Here is a 21,157-nt window from a genome sequence, read left to right as displayed (position 1 = left end):
TATAAATCCGATTTATACGATACATGTATATAATGTGTATACGCGGTATAATTACATATGTAATAACATGTGTATAGATACACGCATCAGTGACAGATTTATTGTTTCAATGACAATTTATAATATTTAAGTTCCAAATAAAGTGGCGTTTAAACATATTTATCATTCAATTATGCCGAATATCGGTATCCTAATTAAATAAATATTTCATGGAAACATGTGTTTTATTTAAAAACTTGAAAATGCTATCACGTTAAGATTACCAGCAGTTTCTGTTTACTGATTGGTTATAAGTAAGGCATCGGCCAATCAGGACGAAGATTTTGCTAAATGGGTGCTGCAAAAAGTTACAGTACCATAACCGAGGTGTCGCCAATGGTAAAAGCACTGGGATTTTATAGACTTGTGCTAATGGCAGCCTTGACAAATACATGATGGCCGTTGCCACCGAATAGTGTAACGCGTACATGGAACTGTCGTGTGCCAGAAAAGTTTATTATTTTAAGTAGAATTTTTCCTCTCGTGTACTTTATATATGTTGTTTTTGTTTGCAAAGGAACGAAACGTTGTGCGCAGAACTAAAATCATGCGAAAAGAAGTGTGAAAAAACGAAAAATCGCAGGAAGAAAACACGGGTGGCAAAACCGCGTTCGCGGAGGTAATATTGACAATTTTTCATCGCGACGCTACTCGCATTTTTCCGCGTCAATATGAAATACACGTATCCAGGATACCTTCTTCGGGTTTCTCAGCTATTCGAACCGAAAAATTTTTCACAGATGGTTGCTTTTTCTTTTGTTTACGCCTTGTCAGTTGAGCTTTTGTTGTGTGCATCCGCGCGCCGCTGGTACCCATAAGTGAGAGTGAGATGTATGCGATTCCTGTATGCGTGTAGTAAGTGGCTTGTGTGGCACGTATGCTTGCACACAGGCGTGCAAGTTATAACCTCAAAATGTGTGTTTCCAGCTGTCGAATTTTTATACAGAACAATTTTCCTGCTCTAGAACGATTATTTATACCTGTAAATGCCATTGTGCCACAACAGTGTGATGATCACTGTTCTATTGTACACAACAGAATTTCTCAATGATAACACATATTTTGTGTTGTGGTAAAAGTTCCATTGGATCGGAGTATTAACAGTTTATTGTAAATTAAAAAGGAACAATGTTTTTGAAGTGTTATTGTAACATATATTCCTTTATCTCTAACGACTAATGGAATATTGTTTACGTGTTGCAGGATATGAATTGAGCGTAGGATTCGAAAAGCCATAAGTGTAGTGTACGTGACACTTTTGAATAAGACTAAAATGTGAACCAGTTTTGAGCTGTACTTATAGATTAAATGCAAAATATTATGATACTAGTGCTTTAAACGTTAACAATTTGGTAAATAATGTTTACCAAATATTACTTGGAGTTGGGATAATACGAAATACGTATTGTTTATGAAGTGAAAGCTAGGATTGTTTTACATGCACAATTTCTAATGTAATGTCATGGAAGAATGTAGTACATTTGTGTTTATACATGGATGCAATCTTGCAACAAATGTATTTTAAAGATAAATCGGAATATTTTCAAAATGCTATTGTGCAACTATTCTTTAATGGATAATGTAGTTCGAAAGAGAACTACTTGTTGTGTGCAACAAATTAATATCCAAACATGGTTAGCACTAAAGCATGATATTAAAAACAAATGCAAACAATTGATATAAACGTAAATATTTTGGAGAGATAAGAAAGTGCTGCCTAAATAACTGGTAAAACACGAAGTTACATGCATGACAGGAATAGGAGACGTAGGTCGCAGACGCGTTGAGTGGCGCCGTAGCGCAAATGCAACTTTTTCTTGTCACTGAGCTAGAATAATCAGTGGTGAGTAGTTTATGTATAATAATTATAATTTCAAGCGAGCCTAGGTTTATATAGGAGTAAATAAATTTTTATAAATTTATATAGGAGCATACAGTAGCAAGCATAGATAAGCTGAAAAGGTGGCTAGACGCTGCCCAGAGTAAAGAGGGGCTGCGTGGGCATGCAGCAGCCTCAGTCACGCCCTCTTCTCGGGGACTCAGTATCCTCTACAACTTCCCCGACTGCTCGGCGTAACAATCCTGTTGCTGTTTTGACACATCAACAAGTATAACTTTTTTTCTATACGAATATAATACATAAAACTTGTATCGATACTAAATTGTATTCTATATTTTGTTTTATTTTTCAGTTACAACAATTACAACAACTGCAGGCTCAAAATTCGAGTGGTCAATCTCTGACATTTGCTTTGCAACAAACATCAAATAATGTAAGTATTTTTATTTTAAAACGAACGATAATTCCTTCTATCGTTGAAATTTATATTACAGCCGCAAGACCAAGGAAATGGGTCGACGACTGGAAATCACATAGTATATGTAAACCAGTTAAACCATTTAAATCAGGGTACCATAAATCCCTCGGGGACTGGTATGGGCCTACCCCCGGCCACCCCCACTTTTGGGGTGGGCCTTAATATGGGATTGCCACTATCACTTTTAAATACCAGCCTTACATCCCTCACATCTAATGTTATCACTACGTCAAATCCTCTGCTCAATTTGGGCCTGCCAAGTATAAATACAGGACTAACTACAATAAATCCTAGCCTCAATCACTTGAATGCTATAAACTCCAATTTAACCTCGAATATTGGTTCAAACAGTATTAATAACGGTTTATCTGGTTTGGGACAGGATCTAAATAATATAAATACTGGAATTAATAGACTCAATACGTTAAATTCAACGAATATAAATTCTGGATTGTCCGGTGTTAATACTGGAATTACGAATGTAAATCCAAATTTAACAAGTTTAAACTCAAATGTAAACCAGAATCTAACCAGTTTAAGCACAAACTTTACTTCCCCAAGTTCTGGTGTGTCTGGTTTAACTGCTATCAATCCAAATATAAATGCAAATTTGAACAGTACCAGTATAAATTCTGGTGTAAATCAGGGTCTCAATCGACCTGTTAATGCTTTAACAACTGGATTGACTCAAACTAGTCTGAATTCCAACAGTACGCAATTTCCATTCCAAGCCATACAAAGTATACAAAGTATTGCACCACACATTGTTGGATCAAATATTGCACATGTACCAAGTTCTGCCATATCGCAGCACCCAAATTCAAACGTTTCTACTATATCACAAATATCGAATACTGGTACTTTGACGAGTTCCAGTATATTCACGAGCACTTCCAGTGAACCAATTCATTCAACCACAGCAAATGTGAACCACGCTTCAAACGTGAACCTCACTACAAATATTCCACATCTTGGTACAATGCACTCGAGTTTATCTAATGTACAAACATCGAATGTGCAGCATATATCTGCATCAAACGAGCCGAACATGTCACTGAGTCATAATTCTTCTTTAAGTTCCTCTCAATCAACTGGATTTCAACCTCAGCGACAGTATTCACAGGGAATTAACCCTGGGTTAAGTTCATCGGTAACATTAACGGGCTCGTCTCAGCCATCAAATGTGGTCAGTACGATAAATACTGTAAAATCTATGCAAAACATTCAGAGTCAAAATATTAGCTCTCCGAGCAGTCCATTTTCAATACCACTGAAGAGTCCAGCATCTAATATTGCACCACCCACGCCAAGCCCAAGTCCTAACAGGCTATTACTTAGAAGTCCAGCATCAAATTCAATACAGTCGAACAGAAATAGTCCAAGTCCTGTTGGGACATCAACTTCAAACAATAATTTTAATATACAAATGCAAAGTCCAATGCAGAGTCCAATGAGTGTTAGTCAAATACAAAGTCCTGTACTTAGTCCATATCCTCCTGCAAAAAGTCCTCATCTATTAAGTGGAAATAACTCTCTAAACAACAGAAGTCCAGCACCTGGTGGAAGTCCTGGTCCACCTGTGGTAAGAAGTGATTTTTCTGTTTACATATAATAAATAAGATCTAGATTTCAATAATCGTTTTCAATTTCAGGTTAGACCTAATACACCAATACTTCAACAAGGTATGCAAGTATTGCAAATAATTCATGGTACACCACAGGGGTATCAATCGACGCCAACACAGTTGGTAACTAGAACGCATCTCTTTGGAAATCAACAAATTCAAATAGCAACAAGTAAACCTGCAAAGCAACCACCGCAAATTCTACCAAAACCTCCTAATCAACAAGCCACTGGCTCGCAACAAAAACAACAGCGTGCTACTACCACGATTACAAATCAAGTAATATATTTGTTCTACCGCAATCTTTTGAGTCATTTTAAAAGTTCATTATTTATTGAATTATTGAAACAATATTAGGTGTCTCAACAAACTCAACCACAGTTAGTTCTTGCTGGACCTCAACCAAATCCAACAACAGCTACAATGATACCAACAGCCCAAGGTCTCCTTCTAAACCAGGTAATTACAAATATTTTAAGTACTTATCATTTGCATGTTATTCATTATGTGATCATTCGAAAATATACATTTTGTGCCTGTTCTAGCGGTTACCAATTTTATACAAAATAATTTTAATATGCTTGATTTCTAATACAACAGCTTATGTGCATCTTTTAGCGTCACAAATATCTGCTTTGTGCTTCATATGTTTATAACATTTCATACATAGGTTTTACCGTCAACTGGACCCGTTATTGTACAGCAGCAACCAGGTGGGGTTCAACTTATACTAAGAACGCCAGCGAGCGCCCAGCAACAAACACATACTGCACAGGTGATGGTTTCATCCATGCAGTCATCCAATTTCATTATGTTCAGTCATTGCTTACTTAATACTACAATGAATATTTTTTATACGCCACTTTAAGTGTTACTTAAGATCATTAGCAAATTTTTCATATAATTAAATTTTGGTATCATCGTTAGATTTTATATGCATTTCACGTTAATCATTCATGTGTCCAAATTTTGTATAAATTGCCTTGGAGTAAATAGCGTTACAATGTCTCTAATTTAATAAGGACCGTTTAACAAAATAATAGAATAAGTAAATTAGGAAAGAATTTTGTTACGCAATATATAAAATCTGTCCTTTTACAGCTAACACAACAACAATTAGTTAGAGTTGTCACGGCACAAGGTATGCAGTTACAGGGTATCACTCCTACGTTTTTTGCTGTGCCTAATGGTTTTCCTTCAGCTGCCTCTCCAGTGATTAGACATACTCCATCTAGTCCTGCACCTTGTAAGTAATTAATTTTAATTAATTTAAAAATAATTTTTTGTTAAAATTTAAAATATTTCTTTTTCTTGTTTAGCTGGAAATTCAGGGTCTGGCAATTCTATAGTGATTCAAAATGCAATGGTACAAAGTCCTCAACCACAGATTTCACAAGTAGGTTCAGGTACTAATGCTGGCACTACTCCGTGTACCCAAGCTGTCGTAGAACAGACTTTATTGCCTCCACCTAAGAAGAAAGCGAAGAAAAAAAAGAAGGCGAAACGGAAAGACGACGAACCACCGAAATTAGATCTTGCTAGTATAATGAAGATATCAGGAATCGGAGACGATGATGATATTTTTGATACTGATCTTACAACTGAATCGGACGTTCCTTGTCAAGTTCAAGTTGAATCAAGTTCAGGACAAAATCTCGGACAATTTTCGTCCCAAGTAACTATACCTACCAGTTCTGCTCAGAATCTGATACAAGTACCTGCACCGAATACAACGAATACACAAACTTCTGTGTCTCAAACATTGAATAGTCAACTTGTTGCCCAACTTCAAATGCCCGTGCAGAACACGATACAGGGGCAATTGCGATTCGCTCTTGGGGAGGATGGAAGAGTTGTCCTACACCGTACTCCTGATCCAAATCAACCTGAAATAGACCAGGCTACCGCTCAAGCATTGATACGATCGTTGACGCAAGGCGGTGGACAAAATTCACCGATTATCTCTCATCTTCTTGGGCAGGCGCAAACTACAACACAATCTACGCAAAGTACTGTATTACACAGGCAGAAATTTGTTAAATCGCCTTTATCATCATCCAGTGTTTCAACAGTTACTACTACTGCAAGTCCTGCAGGCCCTCAAAGTGTTACTTGTGCTACTAGTCCGCAACATGTGCAAGTATGCTCAAAATCAAGTAATCAGCAGAAAAGTGTAAATGTTCCTCAAGAATCCAATCCTGTGTTAAACGTTTGTGTCCAAAGTAATCTTGGATCGTTACAAACATTAGACATGCAAGCATCGAAAAATATTAATGTACAAAATCTCATACCAGCATCAAAAACTATCCAATCACCTAATTCTAATCTTGCGCAACCAAACAGTAACGTTCTAACGACATCCGATGTTTTAGCAACAAAACCTTCGTGTACCACGTTTAGTGTGCAAAGTTCTCGATTGTCTAATGCAAACCAAGCAACTAGTAATCAACAAAATTCTAATGTTTCTACACAAAAATCTAGTCAAGTACGACTTACGAATGCTTGTGTAACTACTAATGTGCGACAAAATCTAAGTAAAATATCACAAAGTGGTGCTCACGTACAAAAACCGTTGCCAAATAGTTTAGCTGTACAAAACGAACACAACTTGACGAAAAATAATCAGAATCTTCAGCAGGGAAATCAGCAGGATTCTGTAACATTGCAACAAGAAACACCAATGTATCAGCATAATCAACATCAACAAATAACCGCGCAGACTGTGCAAACGCAAAACGTCCAACATGTATTCGAGCAAAATCTTCAAGCTTCTGGGCCAAATGTTCAACATAATTCTGTAAACATGATGCAGCAACAAAGTTCTTGCAATACTATGCAACACGATGCTATGAATGTGTTACAACATTCTAGTATACAACAGAATATTAATGTTTTACAACAAAATGCAGCTGGTAATGTACAAAACATCGAGCAAAATTTGCAGTCTGGTATTGGCGATATATCTCACGCTCAACAGAATGTTATTACAAGTTTGCAACAACAAAATACGTCTGGTATTTTGCATAATACAAGTGTACAACAAAATGTAAACGTACAACAACAGAAAGTTGTTGCAGCAAATACGTTTTCTTCTGTTAACGCGCACCATTTCGAGACTCAAAATACGGCTAATGCTATACAGCAAGGAATAAATACACAGCAAAATAGTCAACATCAAAATATCGTCATCGCGAATGCTCCACCTTCTAACACTATGCAGCAAAATGAATCTCAAAAAGTAGAATCCCAAAATACAACAATGCTTAATTCGGCAGCAAATAACATGTTAAACAATGCGCCAAAAATTACACCAGAAATTTTGAATGCATTGAGTAATTTGAATCCAAACGACCAACTGTTAATAGCGAATGCAAACGGACAAATGCAAGTTATAAGTCAACAGCTATTGCAACAGTTTTTAGCAGGACAATTAAATACAACTAATCAGGCGCAGAATCAAAACCAAACTCAAAAAATAGTGATTGGCGAGCCGGATGCGAACAATCAGAATTTACAGGGTGTACAAATTAATACCCCGACGAGTCAAATAATTGTAAATAGTTCTGGTGGTGCTCCTACGATTCAAAATAATATACAAAATATTGTAGTGCAAGCTGCGCCTTCTCAAATGCCGCAACACATCCAGATTCAAAATTCCGGTTTCCCTAGTCAATTTATTGACAATCTAAATCAACAGCAAATTAGAAATTTAGGTACCAATCAACCAAAGAAGGCAAAAATTGTTAAAAGGACGAAAACTATAGTCACTACGCAAAGTAGTGGAAATGCCCAGGTATGTGAAAAAATTTAGTTCTTAATGGTTTTTATTTTTTACTTGTCTATCATTTCTTCTAAATGTATAACTTGCAATACCAGGTAACGAAAACTGTAACGGTTTCCCGCCCGACTATGATATCAACGAATACAACCAGCCTTCAAAAGGTTGATAATTCTAGTAAAGCAAATGCTGTGGTATCTCAGAGTACAAATCCAATTAAGAGTGAATCGACTCAAATTGTCACAAACGGTCCTGTACTTCCATCTTCTCCTGGAAGTCATTTGTCAGTTCCTTCAAATGGTCAGATGGTTCAAAGAGTACAGACCATTCAACTTCCTGCTCAAAAACAGCAATTACTAAAAAATATTCAGTCTCAAATACAAGCTATACTAACTCGTAAATCGGGTTCGCAACCGGATCAAACTGTTTTGACAAAATTATATCAAGAACAAACGAAAATTTTAGCAAGTGGAAAGATCGTCAGTACACATTCCGTTAGTAGTGTAAGTTCTATAGTACTACCGTTTATAAAACAAACCAGACTTTTAAAAATCCTCTTAACGACATGATGTAACAATATTACATCGTTTTGTTTTTAATAGGGCTCAGAAACAAATTTCAATGTAAATGCAGTTACATCAATAGCATCGAACTTAATTTCTCAAAATTCTTACAAAAATCAAACATCAGCTGTACAAACTCAAACGCAAGCATCTACTGCTGTAGTAACTTCACAAAATGTGAATCCAAGTACGCCAACAACGGTGCAAAGTTCCGCACCTAGCAGTTATATAAATAGTCTTACAGTGAGTAATAATTTATTGTACTATAATTATATTTGTGCTTATATTTTCATTCGCAATTTATTTCACGAAATAATAACATTCTCTGCAGGCATCGCAAAATGTGCAAGGACAGCAATGCGTACAAAATAATCAGAATGTGCATCAAGCGCACACAAAGCAGCACAAGATTTATCAAAATCATGGAAATCAGATATTGAGTCCGTCCTCTGCCAATATGCAAATTTTCTCACCGCCGAATACCTCTGTAGCCACCTTGCAGGGCAACGCACAACAATTAACTTCAGTCCAAACACAGCAAACAGGAATGCAGCAATCGACGCAATGTCAAACAGACCCACTAGATATCAAACCAAACATACAATTGTCAAGTCCTGTGAAACAAGAACTTTCTTCGCCTATTCAAGTACAAGTTCAAACTGGCTCTCCTGCAGGACAGGTAGCCTCACCTAGAATGATCGGCAAAGGGTCACAAAGGATTCAGAGTCCTGTAAATACCAGTGGCAATTCGAACAAACAGATTGTCAGTCCTGGCAGTAATTCGAGTCCTTTAGTAAGTCCAAGACAAGGTGTCAAGAGACCTGCATCTAGCCCAATTTGCAGACAAATTAATCGTAGTGACTTGTAAGTACGCGATGACATTACGATTGTCAAAAGTACATGCTACGTTTACAAATGTATTTGAATTTTTCTGTTCACAGATTAGAACAACAGTTAAAAATTGATCAAAACGGTGCGATAAATCCGGATGTGAATACACCATTTTTGAGCAAACGTGACGCTTGTAAACGTCTTGTAAGGTATCATTGTTTAAATGAACAAGTACTTAATTCGAAGGATTTGACAAAAGCTGACGAGATATTCGAAGAAACAGCAAAGCATTTATTAACGAAATTCAACTCTATGATGAACAAGTACACATACCTTCTTCTGATGGAAAGTATGGTACGTTAAAAACTATTTACCTTGTTTCAAAATTTATACAACAGTTTCAATGGAATACTAATTGAAATAAAATTACAGAGAGAAGTGAGGACATCAGAATTGATGATGATCGATAGGATGTTTGTTTCTGAAGAACAAAGTATATTAAATAGGTTACGAGAACAAGAGGCTAAGGTTAATGGTATGTCTTCCTAATTCGACATATTAGCGATTATACAGTAAAACCTCGATTTAGAAAACTAATTGAGAGGAGCCGAACGGCATATAATTTGAGGTTGTATCGACATATCGATAGAGTTCTGTTCATTAAATCGGGGTTCGTTAAATCTAGGCTTTACTGTATTTTGCCCTGATATCTTATTTCTTATAATGAATATATTTTTGTACGTTTTATAGAAGAGTTTAAAAAAGAAGAGAAGCCATTGGTGCCAAAGGTTGAACCTGGTCTTTCAGAAGAAGACAAATTATCACCACCGTTAACTAATGTATCTGTAAAACGTGAATTAGAAGACGACTTCCCAAGCGACGAAATGGAATGTAAACCAGTGATCAAGTCAGCAAGTTGTACTAGTGGTGATTATGACGAGTGGGTAGAAATTCAAAAGGAACTTGGTGTATATCCATCTACCACAGACTCGTTTAAATGTAAAAATAGTAATAATAGTGGTAGTAATAGTGCGTGTGCTGTGGCTGTTACAAGGTCGTCAAAAACTGAAAGAACAAGAGCGAACGGTGAATGTCGTGCGAATGTACCAAGTGCGAGTGTTTCTGGAGTTCAAACCAACACAGTTGTAAAAGACAATTGCGAACAAGATAATACTCCACTTTACGAAAGACGTTGGTGTAGCGCTACAGATCTCGAACGGGATTTGTTAGAGGATACCGACAGCCTAGATGGACTGGCCTTACATTCTCAAACACAATGTCCAGGCTCTCTTCACATAACTAATGAAAGTGGAAACGGTAATGAACACGATGATATTACCGCACAGGTACAATCTGCTATCGATAGCATTCTTAATCTTAAAAAACGTCCTACAAACACATTACCTGGCAGTAGTGGTAACAGTGCATCACAGTCCAGTGAACCGAAGGACTCAGTGCTTGACCAAGCAGTCCGCAGCATTTTAGGCTCGTGACCCTCCTTTAATAAAGTATGTTAAACAAGTGAAGTTAATGGTGAACATCAAGCTAGTTGTTCGTTTTGAAAATTTTAAAAGGACTATACATTCTTTTTGGTGATTTTTGTGGTTAATGTGAATAATATAAAAAACTATGTTTGACATTAAGAATGCGACATTGTTTTTGGTAATGCATATCTAAAATCACACAGATTGTTGCTAAATTATTTGTACAAATGCAGCCCTGATTTTTTCATTTATATATAAATTAAAACAGACTAACTGGATTATGTAATTTTACATATTTTTCCAAAATTCAACAAAATTTGTTTTCTGCAATGGCAATAACTATTCATAATATAAAAAGAAACATGTATACTTTCCAGTAGTCTAGCTGTAATAAAGCCATCGCGTTTACCTAATTCTAGCAGCTGTACATGTGGATAGATAGACGGATAGATCAATAGATAGTTAGTTAGATAAATAAATAGATAACTTGCTCAGATTTTTCAATCTGCCACTTTGTAATGTAATTTTGTAAAAAGTAATTATTTAAATCAACTTATTCCACTTTGTCTGTAGTACTTGTAGAGAAATCTTACGGATACTTAAAACTGGGTCGGTAAATTGTACATACGTTTTTAATGTGTATTATTAATATTATTATTGCTATTATTTGTATTATTGTTATTGAGATTTACTCTCAGAATTATTATTGTATTATTAATATTATTATTATATTATAATTATTACTACTATTATTGTCAACGATACCATCGTCTCAAACGATGAGGATGTATGGTATAAAGAGAAAGTAGTGGTTTAAGAGACTGAAATGGAAGACAATGAAAAACATAGAAGGCAAATGATATATAAGGTGAAAAGGGAACACAAAACCTCTATATTAATTTGAATTCATTTCTATTTAATGTATATGCAGTCTTAAATGTTAAAATGCAAAATCAAACAGGCAAACATTTTTCAAGTAGATATAGTATTTTACAACTTTTTTGTCGTTACATAAAAACACAATAGATCTGGGTAAATGTTGAGTACATGTGTAGAGAGCACATGCGTGGAAAAAGGGTAATCCCACATTGGTAACATTTTAAGCAAACGATAGATAACCGGTGAGTAAGACTTAGAAAGCAGATCTTTCTATATGTGCCTTTTTATTTTTTACATAGTTGATGACTAATATATCTTGTATGTACACCTGACTCGTAACTTTGATTCACTCGATGATAACATGTCAAATAATAAATGCAGGTTTTTTAAACGGTAAAATTACACATACAGAACTGTGGTCTGAGTTAATCGTTTTCTAAATGTCTCGTGAATTACAAGAATAATTGTTCATCACCAACAGTGCTTTTGCAAGAAAAATTTAGTTATGTGGCTGTATTTTTGCATCCTTTTCCCACATAAATTCATGATAGCTCTCTATACACAGAGGCAATGAAATGTTTTTGGCAAAAGCAATCCAAGACTGACGTATATACAGAGAATCAAGCAAAAAACTATGTAATGTATTACAATAAGAAATAATCATTTGTACATAATATTCAATTACACTCTCGACGGCAATCGTGACTTAATGAATTCTTCAAAGATTTTAAAATTTGGATATGCTAAAGTTCTTTTGATCCTAATAAATTGCCGATATTTCACGAGTACGTGTATGAAAATATTTTTATCCTTATCTATATTAAGATTTCAGTTTGCAGCATGAAATTTGATTTCCAGTACTGAGAACTTTTACATGATAGCGTATAATGCCTGACGAGAGTGAAGTCAAGTGGTTAACGCGATAAAATGTAATTATTACTATCAATTACATGATTTTAGATATCATGAAAAATCTTGTAATGAACAACTCCTCTCCTGCCACGTTATCGTGGAATTATATTGATATTCCATTTTAATCACAAATTTAGGTGCCTTATGAGAGAATGTTCAGTAAACTTTTTTACCCTGTCAGGTATACCGTATTTTAACACTGTAAAGAGGCACATAAAATTGTCGAGTATTTCGCATAATTTAAATAGTTTATTATATTCCAGGTGTAATAGTGTGCATTTGTAATATAATCAAACATCATTAGTTGCATTTTTTCTTCAAATTATGATTTTCACGAACCGTTGTATAATTTAATATTTATACGGTAAGGCAATTTTTAACAAATGCTTGAATGTGCTTTTTTACAATATCTGCCTTTATATAAAATTGCATGTTGTGTGTGTGTGTGTGTGTGTGTGTGTGTGTGTGTGTTTGTTTGTTTGTTTGTGTGTGTACCTACATTTCAGAGTATACCAAAGAATACAAAATTAATTCAAACTAAACCATAATATGATACATATATATATATATATATATATATATATATATATATATATATATATATGTATGTATTGATGTTTATAGTAGTAATTACAAATTAATACCCGCATTTCAGATTAACTTTTTCCACTTGTAGGTACACTAATGATATCTGTTTTGAAATTAATTTGATTAATGCTTTTAAAACATGTAATTACTTAAAAAATTTAAGAAATGGAAATGAAATAACAATAATTCGATATGTAAAAAAATCCAAGTACATTCGTAGGTATCAAAATTCACATTTAAATATTTCATATTTATTCAAATTAAATCCATTTCTATGATTTTTTTAAATATTATTGTAAACAAGTATTTCAAGGTAAGTTGAAATAAAAATGTTACATATATTGTGAAGTCAATAATAATCGTGAATAGAAATTAGACGTAATTTGTAAAAAAAAAAGAAGGTGAATATTCAAATGATTCATTGAATATTAAGAGAAACTATTCGTATGTAAAAATTGCCAAAAATATGAAAGATTTCGAGTTTAACATTATTTTCCGGGACATTGTAATAATGCGAAAAGCATGTATGTGTGTGTGACCATGGTCTATATATATTAGCGACGCCTACGTGATTTTCAGTAAACTTGTAATTGCACGTGTGTGCGATCCATTGACGTATTCGTTACACGTACAAATGTACCTGTTTGTAAATAATTTTTGTAATGTTAAGGCATAGTGCATGAAACAGATGATTCCAGAAATGTCTGTAAAAATTACCAAACGCGAAATGAACGATGCTATCGAAGACGACCCTTACGATGTGGAAAAATGTGGCAAGTGGATTGATGCGTGTAATTTAAATAAGGTTTGAATGCTTTATCTATGTGATGGATATTTTATCAATTAGAACTGTATAATTAAATTGTAATGGAATATTTAATTTTCAATTCTATTCTACTTCCTCAGTAATATAAAGAAAAAAAAAAGATACATTATAAAGGTTATATGTATTGGTCATCAAAGTTTCATTCATCAATATGTGACACATAAGTCATACAAATAATATATTATATTCCACTGTGAATAAACGCATAGTTATAAGTATACGAAAAAAGGTTAACTTGAGGTATCGAATACTTTCAGGTGTGTCTACAATTTCCCGATAACCTTTTAACCGATTCTGTAGAAGTAGCGTTACGCTTGGAGAATCATATCGGTAAGAAGGTGTACATTCTGGGCGATACTACTTGTGGTAGTTGTTGCGTAGATGAAATAGCAGCTCAACATATTAACGCGGATAGTATAATACATTTTGGTCATGCTTGTTTAAATCCAACTGCTCGATTACCTGTCTACCATGTTTTACCAAAAAATGAAGTAGACATAAAAGAAGTTGTCGACAAATTTAAATCTAATTTCGAAGATAATTCTAAAAGAATTTTATTTTTTTACGATGTCGCTTACGCGCATAAAATTGGTAAGTACTCGAATTCTGTTACAAAAAATATTGTGATTCTTGCTTTAATTTATCAATTGTTATTGAAAACATTTTATAATTCCAGAAAGTATACACGAAATATTAAGTCCCATCTACAAAAATTTGATCTTTTCCTCTCTGAATTGCACCTCGAATGTACAATTCACAGATACAAGAGATAATTCATCTATAGTAATCTTAGGTAGAAGTTTCAAGTTAGAAAAAGAGTATAAAGTAGAAGATTATGAAGCATTTTTCCTTGGAAGCAATGGAAAAACATTCTCTATATTAGCAATAACGATATCTGCAAAAAGGTGGTATTATTTTGATAATAATAATATCATTGAATACGAAGCTTTAAATACACCATGGCTAAAAAGAAGAAGATTCTTAATAGAAAAATTGAAAGATGCTAAAGTTGTTGGTATTGTTGTAGCTACATTAGGCATTAAAGATTACCTTAAAATATTGACATTGGTTAAAAGTATTCTTAAACAAAAAAATAAGAAATCTTATATTTTAAGCGTTGGTAAAATCAATCCAACGAAACTTGCTAATTTTCCAGAGGTATGTCGGATATTAATAGCGTAAATGTTAATTAAAACTATTACCGATACTCCGAAAATGTGTGTTTACGTTGTGTATTTACAGATCGATGCTTTCGTTGTAATAACGTGTCCTGAAAATGAAATATTCGATTCTAGAGAATTCTTAAAACCGATACTTATGCCTTATGAAGTAGAATTAGCATTTAATAGTTCAAGAGAATTGTACGGAGAGTATTGTATGGATTTTAGACAAATACTTCCTGGAGGAATGAATTATGTTGAATTTAAAGCATCAACAAATTCAGACGTTTCTTTAATTACTGGCGAACTCAGGAATTGCGATGAAAATGCTCCGTGTACAGATACTATGGATGCATTGGCAATTAAAAATTCAACAGGTATTATACCATTTATATATGGTAAGAAAAATCGATTAGTACAAATTTACCTAATATTATTATTTCGATTGAATTAGGTGTTGTCGCGATTGGAAAAGCTGGGGCAGAATTTTTACATAATAGATCGTGGAAAGGAGTTGAACAAAGATTAGGTAAAGATGCAGTGCATTCAGCAGAAATTGGACGCCACGGTATACCAAATTGTTATGAGAATGAATGTGTTTCAGTAGAAAAAAATTAACGGACCTGTAATAAATAGAATCATTTCCTTAATATAATACAATTTTTTTTTAAAAACAAAAATTTTTCAAAATATTTATTATTTAGTACAATTTCCCTTTTTTTTCTTCAAATTTTTGTATATTATATTTACTCTTCGTATTATATATTATGAAACAAACAATTCGTACGAATTTGTCGATCATAATCAGAACGGAGTAACTACTTTTTGGCTGAGCACGTGCTGCATTGCTGACGTGAGCGTAGCGAGATATCGAAATATCCTGTGATCAGCTGTGCTCTGTCATCATCGCAATGTTAAACTGACTAGAGTAAGACGTGTCCAAATATCGTGTAATAATGTACAAATACTTTTCAAAATGAATTTGTATTCTGCTAATAATAAACACGCATGTAAAAGTTTGACTGTTTTTACGATACTTTTTGTTCTTGGTGCGTGTATCGTAGCGTCATACACTCAAGAAACTTCTAACCTCAAACATGAAAATGTCACGTTGCATAATAAGAGCACCACGTTACAAGTCGATACCCAAACAAATTTGGCTACCAGCAATTCCACGCAATCAGGTGTCTCTGAAAAATCTCGAACTACTGATTCAAAGTCGAACACTACTGTGACGAGCGTAATAATAAACACTAAATCTGAAACTACATATACAAGTACAGTTCGGCCTGAACGTGAAAGTAATCAGACCACTGAAAAAGTTAATACAGTACCAACAAATATTATTAACGATAAAAATGGAAGCATTATACCAGATTTCACAGTTCCATCGCAAAGTTCAGACATTAGCAATACAACAAATACGAGTACAACAACTGTTACGCCAGCAGAACCAGTATTACCTGACAAGGGATCCGCAGAAGAGGAACATAACAGTTCGATGTCTATATTTTTCGTTCTTTGTGTTTTAGCATTGGGCATTCTACTTATACATCTTATGCTGCAAACAAATTTTCAATATCTACCAGAGTCAGTAGTAATTGTTTTCTTGGGAGGTGCTATTGGTATGATCATAAATCTTATGTCGAATCAGAATATAGCTAATTGGAGAAAAGAGGAAGCTTTTTCTCCAACTGCTTTCTTCCTTGTACTCCTCCCACCTATCATATTTGAATCAGGGTATAATTTGCATAAAGGAAATTTCTTTCAAAATATCGGTAGTATTTTAGTTTTTGCTATATTTGGCACAGCAATATCAGCATTTGTCATTGGTGCTGGAATCTATTTGTTAGGATTAGCTCAAGTAGCATATAAACTCAGTTTTGTTGAAAGTTTTGCATTCGGATCGTTAATATCCGCGGTAGATCCGGTTGCTACTGTAGCTATATTTCACGCCTTGGACGTGGATCCTGTATTGAACATGTTAGTTTTTGGTGAATCCATTTTAAACGATGCAATTTCTATTGTATTAACTACATCTGTATTGGAATCCAACAATGCAGGAACTACTAGCGAAGCTATTATCCTCGGTTTAAATAGATTTTGTCTTATGTTCTTTGCTTCTGCTGGCATCGGAGTTGTCTTTGCTCTTATAAGCGCGTTATTACTTAAACATGTGGATCTCAGGAAAAATCCTTCTCTTGAATTTGGACTTATGTTGGTATTTACTTATGCGCCATATGTTCTGGCAGAAGGCATACAGTTATCTGGTAAGAATTTGAATGTTTAAATCTAACATTATTCTAATGTGCTTAACGAAATGGTAACATTCAAGTGTATAACAAAACCTTTTAGGTATCATGGCAATTTTGTTTAATGGAATTGTAATGTCACATTATACACATTTCAATTTATCAACTGTTACTCAGATTACAATGCAACAGACTATGAGAACTTTGGCATTTATTGCTGAAACTTGCGTATTTGCGTACTTGGGTTTGGCTTTGTTCAGCTTTAGACACAGGGTAAAATAATACTAACAAATTACTATATTTATTACCTTACACATTACATTATGTTTTTACTATAATTTTATTTCACTTATAGGTTGAACCAGCATTAGTAGTGTGGTCCATAATTCTGTGTCTCATTGGTAGAGCTGCAAACATATTTCCTCTAGCTCTTCTCGTTAATCGTTTTCGGGAACATCAGATTACTAGAAAAATGATGTTTATAATGTGGTTTAGCGGCTTACGTGGTGCTATTTCTTATGCTTTGTCACTTCATTTGAATTTTAGTGATGAAACACGACACGTGATTATTACTACTACATTAATTATAGTGTTATTCACAACGTTAATATTTGGTGGTTCTACTATGCCACTATTAAAGTTTTTGAGAGCAGAAAAGAAACAAAAGAGTAATAGTAGGAGAAAGAGAAAGGACAAAGAAATTTCGCTGAGTAAAACTAGAGAATGGGTATGTTTGTATATACTTCTAAATAGATGTGTGCAAAAAACACTTCTACATTTTGTGTGCTATCTGTTTATCTTAGGGACAAACAATAGATTCTGAACATTTGTCGGAGCTTACAGAAGAGGAAATAGAAGTATCTTTCCTTCAATCACGAATTCGTGGTTTTGCAAGATGGGATCTAAAGTTTTTTATTCCATTTTTCACGAGGAGATTTACTCAACAAGAATTGAAAGATTGTAAATCTCAAATGACAGATTTAACAAATCAATGGTACCAAGCTATTCGAATTAGTCCTATGGAATCAGATGATGAAGTAACTACCGCGTCAACCGCCCAATTAAATATAAATCTATCCGGGGAAAGTAGAAGTCAAGTACATGGAAAACATACCAAAGGACGTCCAAGTCACGGGTCTATATTGAGTATATAATTTATTGTTGCGTGGGTGTGCTATGTGTGCTATCAATGCTGTGCTTATATGTAAATGTACATAAACATTTACCGTTAACAATGTCCACTACTATTTAAAGTAAATATTTTGTGCGATTGCAAATTTTTTACTATATAATTTTAAATGTATATTTTTAAAGTTTATTTGTTCTCTGGAAACTTGAGGTATTAATGAAAAATAATGATGTGTTGCTTTGCTCTCAGGGCTTATTGTTGGTGAAGGGGTGTACCCAGTATTCGTTAAGAGTTTTGAATAATTAATACATTTACAATTAATTTACAGAGAGGACGTGGATTGGTCAAATTAATAGTCGAATTTATATAGATAAATTTGTGGATTATTTCATCGGTTAAAAGTATTGGTGTACTAAAGCATGAAGTTAACATTGCATTATTAATGTTGTACTTGCGAAAAAACCCCAAGTTCATGCATACTAACGTAATTAATCTTACAGTTAGGAAATTAGGAAATTGTTAACGCCTTAGTACAAAAGTACAGTTCCGTTATAATAATTTGTTACCATATACAAAGTCATCAGTTGCAAGTGAAATAGCAATTGTGAGTTAATGAGTGAAATGGAACAATATAACATAGTACATACAATATATAGAAACATTAAGTATAAATTATACTTTTGAAGCTCCTATTTGATACTACGAGTAGCAGATAGGAATATGAGTATTATTTCGTTCCTTTTCATTTAATCAGTAATAGGTAGGTAACGCGAGGAAGAGGAGAAATATGTGATACTTTGGAGATTTAAATTTCTGCACAAAGAAAGTTATGTATATTAATCTTTACACACTGGTTATACTGCATATCTTGTGACATAAGTATCTGTATAAAGTATAGTATTCATATGGCACTAAATACTTAATGTTAAGTGTAATAAGCTTAATTTCATAAAACTACTGTAGCTATACATGGCATATATACCAAAATTATTACAAGTCAATATATGTTTGATCGTTTAAATCCTTAAAAATGTTTTGTGTTTTAAAGAATTACATATTTTTGACATTCATATGGATATCATAGATAAAGATATATAATAATAGGATATTTACTAACTTTTCTTTTAACAGTTTTAGTCTAATAAATTAACATATATCTCTGTACCCAAGTAATACATTTTAAATTTTATGTTTTTATAATCTAACAACGACAATTTTCGTTGACTCTTAGTTTGTAATGAAAGTTTAACTTCATTCTTGCCCCTAATCTTCCTATGTTCTTCTTTTTCTTCATTATTTTCTGTAACATCTGTAAATATCCTATTATATTATTAACGTATTTTATATAATATTGTTATATTTTATATGTATAATGTGTTTAATACACTGTATTTGAATTTCAATCGTATAAAATGTGTATTTTCATCAACCTATTTTATTGTTTTGATAGCATCGAAAATTATACTTATGGAAAATTTAAATTATATTAATCCGCGTGAATTATGTTTCAGAAAATTATGTTATTTCATAGAACAATTTAGATGTATGAATTGATTGAACAATGATGTAATGAAATTATTTCAATTTTCGTCGTGTCTCATTATCGTATTATTTATTACAAGCCTTCTTTTGTTAAACTTTTAAACTACTACGTTTTTTCTTGTGGGTTCCCGCTGTTTTCGCTCAAATGAATATCCATCTCGCGGTGAATAGGTGGAACTAAAATTCCGACCTCCGTACAGCGCACCATCGGGAGAACGCTCAAGCTTGTCCTCGATTAGTTCGAGCTGTCACCGATAGATGGCGCTATTTCCAGGGTATTTACCGACGTCGGTTGGTACTTTACCAGCATTTCGACAAATACCCCCTATAAATAGCGCCATCTATCGGGAAAATGCTCAAGTTTGTCATCGATTAGTTCGGACTGTCACTGATAGATGGCGCCATTTCTAGGGTATTTACCGACATGATGGTAAGGTACCGACCGACGTCGGTAAATACCCTAGAAATAGTGCCATCTATCGACGACAGCTGGAACTAATCCGCGACAAACTTGAGCGTTTTCCTGATAGAGGCGCTGACCATACTCCTTAATTAGTTCGGGTTATTCACCGCTAGATGGCTTCATTTTCTCGCTAATGGACATGCTCGCGGATGAAGGATAGCGAGATGAACCAAGAATAAAAATTCTATTTAAATACCGTTTTTTACTCTGTATCAGGAAATTTCCGATAGTCTCTCGATTACTGGCTTCCTCTGTTGGATTCCGTCAAACGTTTCCGTTTCATTGCACTATGCAAAGAGTATTAGATCTAATACTCCTTGGCACTATGTATCACGGTGCATGCGCCTCGACTCCCGCTGTTCGCTGTCTACGTCCTCACCGCGTATCTCTTCAGTCGGCGTTGCGACGCGCTACGAGCGTCACCCTGTTACTACCGTTCTTTCGTTTCACCACTTGAAATTCGGCGCGAAACCGAAATGTCCAAAAACTTTCGGCTCGCATTCGGTCGTCCCTTTCCACGTTTACAAGCAGCATAGCATGGAAAGTGGAACCCTTTCAAAGGTACGTGGAACTTATTACGAAGAATATCTTCTCGGCTGCTTATCGCCATCTGTTATAAACATCGTTATGTACGACGGGGTGTACATCAAAAGTGCATAGTGACATGTGACATCGACAGACAGACGAACGAATGAAAACAATTGATATCAACGTGTGCCCTATTCGAAATTCTTCCCAAGTTGTACAAACTGTCTTGTCTATCCGATT

At 34.3% G+C, this 21,157-nt stretch overlaps 4 protein-coding genes across 6 annotated transcripts in view; all 4 read left to right on the top strand.

Annotated features, from left to right (window-relative positions):
* The first annotated feature begins 127 nt into the window (after window positions 1-127).
* Window positions 128-12,302, top strand: LOC128894629 (uncharacterized). 3 transcript variants are annotated; one of them, XM_054156477.1, is made up of 16 exons: window positions 128-658; window positions 1,243-1,882; window positions 1,967-2,147; window positions 2,232-2,312; window positions 2,374-3,939; window positions 4,010-4,261; window positions 4,340-4,441; window positions 4,653-4,757; window positions 5,084-5,228; window positions 5,302-7,775; window positions 7,859-8,263; window positions 8,363-8,566; window positions 8,655-9,187; window positions 9,265-9,508; window positions 9,587-9,689; window positions 9,905-12,302. In XM_054156477.1, the coding sequence occupies exons 3-16, from the start codon at window positions 2,043-2,045 to the stop codon at window positions 10,645-10,647; spliced, it is 7,062 nt and encodes a 2,353-aa protein (XP_054012452.1). In that variant the 5' UTR covers window positions 128-658; window positions 1,243-1,882; window positions 1,967-2,042; the 3' UTR covers window positions 10,648-12,302. The 3 variants fall into 3 exon arrangements, with proteins under 3 accessions (XP_054012452.1, XP_054012454.1, XP_054012453.1); XM_054156478.1 differs by lacking the exon at window positions 128-658 and adding an exon at window positions 697-1,149; XM_054156479.1 differs by lacking the exon at window positions 4,653-4,757 and having other exon boundaries at window positions 405-658.
* Window positions 12,303-13,044: 742 nt separating this feature from the next.
* LOC128894656 (2-(3-amino-3-carboxypropyl)histidine synthase subunit 2) lies at window positions 13,045-15,683 on the top strand. The gene is made up of 5 exons (XM_054156543.1): window positions 13,045-13,822; window positions 14,101-14,434; window positions 14,520-15,001; window positions 15,086-15,380; window positions 15,458-15,683. The coding sequence occupies exons 1-5, from the start codon at window positions 13,697-13,699 to the stop codon at window positions 15,619-15,621; spliced, it is 1,401 nt and encodes a 466-aa protein (XP_054012518.1). The 5' UTR covers window positions 13,045-13,696; the 3' UTR covers window positions 15,622-15,683.
* A 141-nt stretch (window positions 15,684-15,824) lies between these two features.
* On the top strand, window positions 15,825-19,867 carry LOC128894641 (sodium/hydrogen exchanger 8). The gene is made up of 5 exons (XM_054156506.1): window positions 15,825-17,273; window positions 17,359-17,528; window positions 17,611-17,982; window positions 18,059-18,390; window positions 18,713-19,867. Exons 1-5 carry the CDS (start codon window positions 15,980-15,982, stop codon window positions 18,735-18,737), a joined length of 2,193 nt encoding a protein of 730 aa, XP_054012481.1. The 5' UTR covers window positions 15,825-15,979; the 3' UTR covers window positions 18,738-19,867.
* Window positions 19,868-20,595: 728 nt separating this feature from the next.
* LOC128894663 (probable G-protein coupled receptor B0563.6) overlaps window positions 20,596-21,157 on the top strand; it is a 29,628-nt gene continuing 29,066 nt past the window's right edge. Inside the window, exon 1 of the mRNA XM_054156565.1 lies at window positions 20,596-20,950. The gene's annotated coding sequence lies outside the window, so the exon portion shown is untranslated. The remainder of the gene's footprint in view (window positions 20,951-21,157) is intronic.

The sequence above is a fragment of the Hylaeus anthracinus genome, unplaced genomic scaffold (assembly GCF_026225885.1).
Source record: "Hylaeus anthracinus isolate JK02 unplaced genomic scaffold, UHH_iyHylAnth1.0_haploid 4, whole genome shotgun sequence".
NCBI lineage: Eukaryota > Metazoa > Arthropoda > Insecta > Hymenoptera > Colletidae > Hylaeus > Hylaeus anthracinus.
Note: the sequence above shows the minus strand (reverse complement) of the source record. Positions and strands in the feature narration are given on the sequence as shown.

Excerpts from the sequence above, each read along its gene's own strand:
- LOC128894656 (XM_054156543.1), top strand. The coding sequence starts at position 13,697 with ATGAAACAGATGATTCCAGAAATGTCTGTAAAAATTACCAAACGCGAA. Across the intron at positions 13,823-14,100 it reads ATGCGTGTAATTTAAATAAG|GTGTGTCTACAATTTCCCGA; the intron begins GTTTGAATGCTT and ends GAATACTTTCAG. Across the intron at positions 14,435-14,519 it reads CGCTTACGCGCATAAAATTG|AAAGTATACACGAAATATTA; the intron begins GTAAGTACTCGA and ends TTATAATTCCAG.
- LOC128894641 (XM_054156506.1), top strand. The coding sequence starts at position 15,980 with ATGAATTTGTATTCTGCTAATAATAAACACGCATGTAAAAGTTTGACT. Across the intron at positions 17,274-17,358 it reads AGAAGGCATACAGTTATCTG|GTATCATGGCAATTTTGTTT; the intron begins GTAAGAATTTGA and ends AAAACCTTTTAG. Across the intron at positions 17,983-18,058 it reads TGAGTAAAACTAGAGAATGG|GGACAAACAATAGATTCTGA; the intron begins GTATGTTTGTAT and ends TGTTTATCTTAG.
- LOC128894629 (XM_054156477.1), top strand. The coding sequence starts at position 2,043 with ATGCAGCAGCCTCAGTCACGCCCTCTTCTCGGGGACTCAGTATCCTCT. Across the intron at positions 3,940-4,009 it reads GAAGTCCTGGTCCACCTGTG|GTTAGACCTAATACACCAAT; the intron begins GTAAGAAGTGAT and ends TTTCAATTTCAG. Across the intron at positions 4,442-4,652 it reads AAGGTCTCCTTCTAAACCAG|GTTTTACCGTCAACTGGACC; the intron begins GTAATTACAAAT and ends TTTCATACATAG.